General features: G+C 51.2%; 1 protein-coding gene across 5 annotated transcripts in view; it reads left to right on the forward strand.

Annotated features, from left to right (window-relative positions):
• KDELR1 (KDEL (Lys-Asp-Glu-Leu) endoplasmic reticulum protein retention receptor 1) overlaps positions 1-7,292 on the forward strand; it is a 9,130-nt gene extending 1,838 nt beyond the window's left edge. Inside the window, exons 3-6 of one of the 5 annotated variants that reach the window (XM_011979376.1) lie at positions 174-332; positions 2,503-2,638; positions 5,095-5,347; positions 6,533-7,292. In XM_011979376.1, the coding sequence (XP_011834766.1) occupies positions 174-332; positions 2,503-2,638; positions 5,095-5,347; positions 6,533-6,875 (891 nt within the window). In that variant the 3' untranslated portion in view covers positions 6,876-7,292. Of the gene's footprint in view, positions 1-173; positions 333-2,502; positions 2,639-5,094; positions 5,359-6,532 lie in introns of all 5 variants that reach the window. The other 4 variants (XM_011979379.1, XM_011979377.1, XM_011979380.1 and 1 more) reach the window with 4 other exon arrangements.
• Positions 7,293-8,181: the final 889 nt, after the last annotated feature.

The following is an 8,181-nucleotide window of genomic DNA, read 5'->3' on the forward strand; positions in this document are numbered from 1 at the left end:
CTGGGTCTGAGGGAGGAGGGCTGGGGGCCTGCACTCCTGGGTCTGAGGGAGGAGGGGCTGGGGGCCTGCACTCCTGGGTCTGAGGGAGGGGTCTGCACTCCTGGGTCTGAGCCTGCTGGGGCACAGACCCTGGCCTGTGAGTTGAGGCCCCTTTTCATCATCCTCCTCCTCAGGTGGTCTACATAGCCTGCTCCTTCACCACGGTCTGGTTGATTTATAGCAAGTTCAAAGCCACTTACGATGGGAACCATGACACATTCAGAGTGGAGTTCCTGGTCGTTCCCACAGCCATTCTGGCATTCCTGGTCAATCATGACTTCACCCCTCTGGAGGTAGGCGCCTTGCTGTGACTCCTTATTTGGGGGGATGGTTGTGGCAGAGTAGCGGTGAGGCTTCCTTCTGCAGGGTATGCCCAAACTGCCTTGTTTTAGGACGCATAAGTTCAGTGCATGGGCTGTGGGGTCAGAGGAGATTCACACAACAGCAGCAAGACTCACTATGTGTCAGTCGCTACCCTAAGCATTTCACCTACTTACCTTTCTCAGCAGCCCCATTTTACAGATGAGGAAACTGAGGCTTAGGGATCCTTTTTTTTTTTTGGAGACAGAGTCTCACTCTGTTGCCCAGGCTGAAGTGCAGTGGCAGGATCTCGGCTCACTGCAACCCCCGCCTCCCAGGTTCAAGCAATTATCCTGCCTCAGCCTCCCGAGTAGTTGGGAAGACAGGTGCACATCACCATGCTCTGCTAATTTTTGTATTTTTAGTCGAGACAGGGTTTCGCATGTTGACCAGGCTGGTCTCAAACTCCTGGGCTCAAATAATCTGCCTGTCTTGGCCTCCCAAAGTGCTGGGATTATAGGTGTGAGCCACTACACCTGGCCCAGCCTTCTTGAATTTGAATTCCAAATCTGCTAGTTTCTTTTTTTTTTCTTTCTTTCTTTCTTTTTTCTGAAACAGTCTCGCTTGGTTGCCTAGACTGGAGGCAGTGGCACGATTCTGGCTCACTGCAACCTCCACCTTCCAGGTTCAAGTGATTGTCCTGCTTCAGTCTCCTGAGTAGCTGAGATTGCAGATTTGCCCACCACCACGCCAGAATAATTTTTGTATTTTTAGTAGAGACAGAGTTTCAACATATTGGCCAGGCTGGTCTCGAACTCTTGACCTCAGGCATGAGCCACCACGCCTGGCCCCAAATCTGCTAGTTTCTATTAGCATGATCCTGGGCATGTGACTTGGCCTTTCTGTACCTCGGTTTCCACATTTTTAAAGTTGTGATCAGGTCATTGTGAGACTTTACTGAGATTTTGCAGCATTGCCTGGTGTCAAAACACATAAAGACTCTAGAATCAGAGTGTAAAGATTTGGATCCTGCCTCTACCACATAGCAGCTATGGGATTCTGGGTAAATCACATAACTACCCTGTGCCTCAGTTTCCTCATCTGTAAAATGGAGATAATCAGTTCCTGTGTCATCAGGTTCAAATGAGAGGTTGGTATGAATAAAGCACGGTGTCTGGGGTGAGGTAGGAAGTGCCGTGTCAGTGTTCAGTGACTGAAGTGTTTAGTCCCATCTCTCATACTTTTAAATGTTTGCTGTTATGATTTTTTTATTCCATGGTGTTTTTGCTGGAACCTGTACAAACTCCTGGGAGGAATTTTGGGAGAACCAATGCTAAGTTTGCGATCTCTTGCGTCCTGGGGCCTGGCAGGAATAATAAATTCAGGGCAACCTTTTCTTACCTATGCCCACTCCTGCCTTATAGGAAGATAGGCCTGGGTGGCCAGATGTGCTGATCTTTTCAACAGAAGCCATAATTCAGGAGTTTTCAGGCAATATGTCGCATTTTAAAATTTTAGCCACAGATTCAAACTATCTTGCTTTCTTGCTTTCTTTCTTTCTTTTTTCAAGACGGAGTCTCGCTCTGTCGCCCAGGCTGGAGTGCAGTGGCGTGATCTTGGCTCGCTGCAACTCCCGCCTCCCAGGTCAAGTGTTTCTCCTGCCTCAGCCTCCTGAGTAGCTGGGATTACAGACGCTTGCCACCATGTTTGGCTAATTTTTGTGTTTTTAGTAGAGATGGGGTTTCGCCATGTTGACCAGGCTGGTCTCAAACTCCTGGTCTTAAGCAATCCTCCCATCTCGGCTTCCCAAAGTGCTAGGACTATAGGCATGAGCCACTGTGCCTGGCCTTCAAAATATAGCTTTAAAAGCACTGTACAGGCCAGACAAATCCAACAGAGGGTGACTTTGGCCCATGGGTCAGAGATATCAGAGGGAAGCTGCATCATACTGTGGCGGGAACCCTGGACTTTGCAAATATATTGTTATCACCTTGCTTGGATCGCTTATCCAAGCCCTTGACTTAGCTCATAACTGTCCTGTTGACTAGGGATTACTAGACCCATTTTGAGGATGGGGAGACTGACTGAGGCTGAGGGAGGTAGTGCGGCTTGCTAAAGGTGGAGGAGGCCAGACCAGAACACAGGCCTCTTTTTTTTTTTGAGCCTTGCTGTGTCGCCCAGACTGGAGTGGGGTGGCATGATCTTAGCTCACTGCAACCTCTGCTTCCCGGGTTCAAGAGAGTCTCATGCCTCAGCATCCCGAGTAGCTGGGATTACAGGCAGCGGCCACCATGCCCAGGTAAAATTTTTTTGTATTTTTAGGAGAGACGGTTTTGCCATGTTGTCCAGGGTGGTCTTGAACTCCTGGCCTCAAGTGATCCGCCTGCCTCAGCCTTCCAAAGTGCTGGGATTACAGGTGTGAACTGCCATGCCTGGCCTAAGGAAAATATACTTTAAAAATTCAGACAGGCTGGGTGCAGCGGCTCATGCCTGTAATCCCAGAACTTTGGGAGGCTGAGACAGGTGGATCATGGATCACGAGGTCAGGAGTTAAGACCAGTCTGGCCAAGATGCTGAAACCCCATCTCTACTAAAAATACAAAAATTAGCCGGGTGTGGTGGCACGCACCTATAATCCCAGCTACTCGGGAAGCTGAGGCAGGAGAACCACTTGAACCTGGCCAGCAGAGGTTGCAGTGAGCTGAGATTGCATCACTGCATTCCAGCCTGGGTGACAGAGCAAGACACCGTCTCAAAAAAATAAAAAATAAAATAAAAAAATAAAAAATTTGACATCATGGAATAGATAAAAATGCAGTAAGGCTGGGTGCAGTGGCTCACGCCTATAATCCCAGCACTTTGGGAGGCTGAGATGGGTTGATCACTTGAGGTGAGGAGTTCAAGACCAGCTTGGCCAATGTGGTGAAACCCTGTCTCTACTAAAAAAAATACAAAAATTAGCTGGGCGTGGTGGTGAGTGCCCGTAATTCCAGGCACTTGGGAGGTTAAGGCAGGAGAATCATTTGAACCCGCGAAGCGGAAGTTTGCAGTGAGCCAAGATTGCGCCACTGCACTCCGGCCTGGGTGACAAGGGCGAAACTCCGCCTCAGGAAAAAAAAAAAAAAAAATGCAACAGACCTTCTATCTCTGCCTGAGCTATGACTCTATTCCCTAAGGGCAACCCCAGGGGTAAGAGTTGAATGGGCATGAATTTCATGGTTTCGTGTCCCAGCAGCATCAACTAACTTGGCTTGACGAGAGCCTCCCTGGAGGATTCTGGAGGATTCTGGAGGATTCTGGGAGCAGGTCCTGGACTCTACCTGCCTCAGTGGGAATCCGGACATGTTTCTTATCCCTTGGGCCTCAGTTTCCTCATCTGTACAATGGGAATGACAACAGTACCTACCTCATGGGGTTAAGGCTCAGGCCAGTGAACACCCTAAGGAGCGGTGCCTTGGATGTCGTAAATGCTAGAAAAGCAGGAGTTGTTATGAACAGGTCCTGGTGCCCCCGCCTTCCTCCCACAAACCAAGACAGCCAAGGAGCCACACCTGCCACCTGGCTTTGCACTCTGAGGGGAGGTTTCAGTGTGTCTGCAGATCACACATCACCCCAGGTGGCACTTTCAGGGAGCTGGGAACTGAAAGGGGGCTGGCAGATGTCTTCTCCCCTGTCCCATGATGTCCTGTCCTGCTCACGAATGATGGTTGTCACTGCTCCCTAAATGGTGGCCTGTGCTGAGCACATGGGGACCCCTTTATAGCTGCTCGCTCCCATTTCCTCACTCATTCAAGAACTGTACTAGGTGCTACGGCCGCGGGGTGAACAAGAAGTAGGATCCCAGCCTTCACAGAGCTCAATTGCTGGTGCGGGTGGCCAGGAAGGAGATAAGATGGTGTGACAGTCCTGGGGGAAGGATGGCCAGGGAGGGTCCCTCTCAGGAGGTGACTGATGAGCTGAGGCTGGGAGAATATGGAGTAGGCAGATGTGTGACAGTGTGGGGAAGAGCTTTTCCTGCTGCGGGAACAGCATATGCAACATGCCGCAGGAAATGGCATGTGGGCCGTGCGCAGTGACTCACGCCTGTAATCCCAGCACTTTGGCAGGCCGAGGCGGGCAGACCACCTGAGGTCAGGAGTTCGAGACCAGCCTGGCCAACATGGTGAAACCCTGTCTCTACTGAAAATACAAAAATTAGCTGGGTGTGGTGGCAGGCGCCTGTAATCCCAGCTACTCAGGAGGCTGAGGCGGGAGAATCGCTTGAACCCAGGAGGCAGAGGTTGCAGTGAGCCGAGATCGCACCATTGCACTCTAGCCTGGGTGACAGAGTGAGACTCCATCTCAAAAAGAAGAAAAAGGAAGGGAAATTTCCAAGGCAAGATTCCAGCCCAGCCTGCCTTTCAGAGAGGCTCGAGTGCAAAGTGTTCATGAGGACGGACCGCGGATCCTTGGTTCGAATCATTGCTCTGCTGCTTGCTGGCTACATGGTCTTGGGCGAGTATCTTACCTTCTCTGGTGTCAGTTTCCTCATCTGTAGAATAAGTGTGCTAATCATAGGATCTCCTCGCCGGGCCATGGTGATGATTAAATCAGAGATACCAGTAACTCAGGCAGAACTGTGTGTGGCACGTGGCAGCGCCTGGACTACCTTCCTTCTCTCTCCACCTTCGCAGCACCTGTAACTGCCATGTCGTCCTCTGCCTTCTCTCCCGCCCTGTCCCCTCCCGCCTCATTCTGTCCTTGGTCTCTCTGCAGATCCTCTGGACCTTCTCCATCTACCTGGAGTCGGTGGCCATCTTGCCGCAGCTGTTCATGGTGAGCAAGACTGGCGAGGCGGAGACCATCACCAGCCACTACTTGTTTGCGCTGGGCGTTTACCGCACGCTCTATCTCTTCAACTGGATCTGGCGCTACCATTTCGAGGGCTTCTTCGACCTCATCGCCATCGTGGCAGGCCTGGTCCAGACAGTCCTCTACTGCGATTTCTTCTACCTCTATATCACCAAAGGTAGCCGGGATGTGGGGCGGCTGGACGGGAACCTCCTATTTCTGCGGCTCCCGCCCTCCCTGGGGCCTGGGGCCTGGGGTCTGTCTCCTTACCCCTGTATTATGCAAAGGAGGGAGCGTTTCTTCACCTGGTTTCTGGGGTTGCAGGCCCACCATCCTCCTAGGAATTCAGACCGTTAGCCTCTGTCCTTAGCCCCCATGTCACTTGGAGTGCAGGCCAGGCAGGGCAGGGACTCAGCCCACTGAGATTCGTTCATTTATTCATTCAACGAACGTATTGAGTACTTTCTGTGTCCCCAGCCAGGTGCCAGGCTCTGGGGATACAGTAGGAGGAGAAAAGACAGACAAAGACCTCTATTTCCCTTTTATTCTGGTGGAGGAGATGGTGAATGAACAAGTAAAGAGAAATAATCGATCGGGTGTGGTGGTTCACGCCTATAAACCCAGCACTTTGAGAGGCCATGGCGGGTGGACGGCTTGAGCCCAGGAGTTTGAGACTAGCCTGGGCAACGTGGCGAGTCCCTGTCTCTACAAAAAAATGGAAAAATTAGCTGGGTGTTGTGGCGTGCACCTGTGGTTCCAGCTACTCAGGAGGCTGAGGTGGGAGGATCCCCTGAGTCTGGGAAGTTCAAGCCTGCAGTGAGCTGTGATTGCCTGGGTGACAGAGTGAGACCCTGTCTCAGAAAAACAAAACAAAAAAAAACCCTTAAAAAAAATACATAGAGAATTGGCCAGGCACAGTGGCTCATGCCTGTAATCCCAACACTTTGGGAAAGTGCTTAAGCCTAGGAGTTCCAGAGCAACGTAGCAAGACCCTGTCACTACAACAAATAAAACATTAAAAAATTAGCTGGGCATGGTGGTGCATGCCTGTGGTCTCAGCTCCTTGGGAGGCTGAGGTGGGCGAATTGCTTGAGGAGGTCAAGGCTGCAGGGAGCTGTGACTATACCACTGCATTCCAGCCTGGGCTATAGAGTGGGATGCGGTCTCAAAAAAAGAAAGAGAATTGCCAGTAGCGAGAAGGGGCAGGAAAGAAAGAAACCAGGAATGTATTCGTGAGTCCTGGGGACCTCCCTCCCTGTGGACCTGCCCATCTAGCGTGCCTGCCCTGCTCTGGCTGTGGGAGACTGTCCCCTCCCTGCAGGGGTCCCGGCGGTAACGTCCTCCCTGTTTTCTCTCCTCACAGTCCTAAAGGGGAAGAAGTTGAGTTTGCCGGCATAGCCCCGGTCCTCTCCATCTCTCTCCTCGGCAGCGGCGGGAGGCAGAGGAAGGCGGCAGAAGATGAAGAACTTTCCCATCCAGGGGTGACTTTTTTAAGAACCCACCTCTCGCGCTCCCCATCCCGCCTCCTGCCGGGTTTCAGGGGGACAGTGGAGGATCCAGGTCTTGGGGAGCTCAGGACTTGGGCTGTTTGTAGTTTTTTGCCTTTTAGAGAAGAAAAAAAAAAATCTTTCCACTCTTTAGTTTTTGATTCTGATGACTCGTTTTTCTTCTACTCTGTGGCCCCAATTTTTATAAAGTGTTTTTGAGTGTCCTGTGGGCCAGGGCAGGGTCCAAGATCTTTTCCCTTCCCCAGGCCCCTCGGCTCCCTCCCAGATCCCACCCCCAGCCCCACTGGTTGCCAAACACTAAATCTACCGACACCCATCTGCCCCACCTCCTGCTATGGCCATGAACCGCAACCCCCCCTAAATTTCTAGGTTGGGGATAGGGAGAAAGGGAGGCCCAGGAAGGTCTCCCCTGATTTTTTTTCATAGTAATTTTTTCCCCCAGAGTTTGAGTTTTTTGGTCTTCTCATGGTTTTTTGGCAAATTAGGGGGGCCCGGGGCTCAAGTGCAGGAAGGGGGCTGGGCCGAGGGTCCCATGGCTCTCACACCATGTTTTTGTACAGAACTGATGGTTGATTCTTTGTTCTCTTGAAATAAACAGAAGAAAATGAAACCTTTCTTTCGCTGCTCCTTGCCGCTCTGTCTCTGGCGTGTGTGGGGTCTCGCCCCTGCCCTTCTTTCTGCTTCTGCTTTTGCCTTGTTGACCATCTGCAGGCGACGAGGCCTGGGAGGAGCAGGAAGAGGAGAAACTGGGTCTCCCAAGACTCTCAGCTGTGCAGTTCCTTGCGGTGCTGCTGGGAAGAAGTTTTGGAGAGAATCTTGAAGAGTCTTCTTACCTTGGCACAGAACTTGTCTGATGGTTCTCCAAACCCTCAGGGTTGCAGAGGACCTTCAGGAGCATTGGCTGGGCGTGGTGGCTCATGCCTGTAATCCCAGCACTTTGGGAGGCCGAGGCAGGTGGATCACCTGAGGTCAGGATCACCGGCCTGGCCAACATGGCGAAACCCTATCTCTACTAAAAATACAAAAAAAATTAGCTGGGCGTGGTGGTGCACACCTGTAGTCCCAGCTACTCAGGAGGCTGAGGCAGGAGAACTGCTTGAACCCAGGAGGCGAAGGTTTCAGTGAGCCGAGATTGCGCCACTGTACTCCAGCCTGGGCGACAGAGTGAGACTCCATCTCAAAAAAAAAAAAAAAAAAAAAAAAGAGCATGTATGTCAGGGACCACACGTGGGCAGCCCCCGTCCCACCCTAACTTGACATTTTCTGTTGAGGCATTGTTTTCTTAAAAAAAACAAGAATGGGTCACTAGCCTTTAAAAACCAGATTTTCACATTAAAGTCTAGAATCTAGATTTCTGGCTTCTCTTGAAAAAAAAAAAAAAACAACCATCAGTCTAACAATGCTGGGTCCTCATTTCTGGATGGCAACAGATGGCTGGATCTGAATGGATGGGACGCAGCTCTTTTCACCACAGTCCCCAGGACTTGGCTGCAGGCTTGTTACA

The sequence above is a fragment of the Mandrillus leucophaeus genome, unplaced genomic scaffold (genome assembly GCF_000951045.1).
Source record: "Mandrillus leucophaeus isolate KB7577 unplaced genomic scaffold, Mleu.le_1.0 Scaffold200, whole genome shotgun sequence".
In the NCBI taxonomy this organism is placed as follows: domain Eukaryota; kingdom Metazoa; phylum Chordata; class Mammalia; order Primates; family Cercopithecidae; genus Mandrillus; species Mandrillus leucophaeus.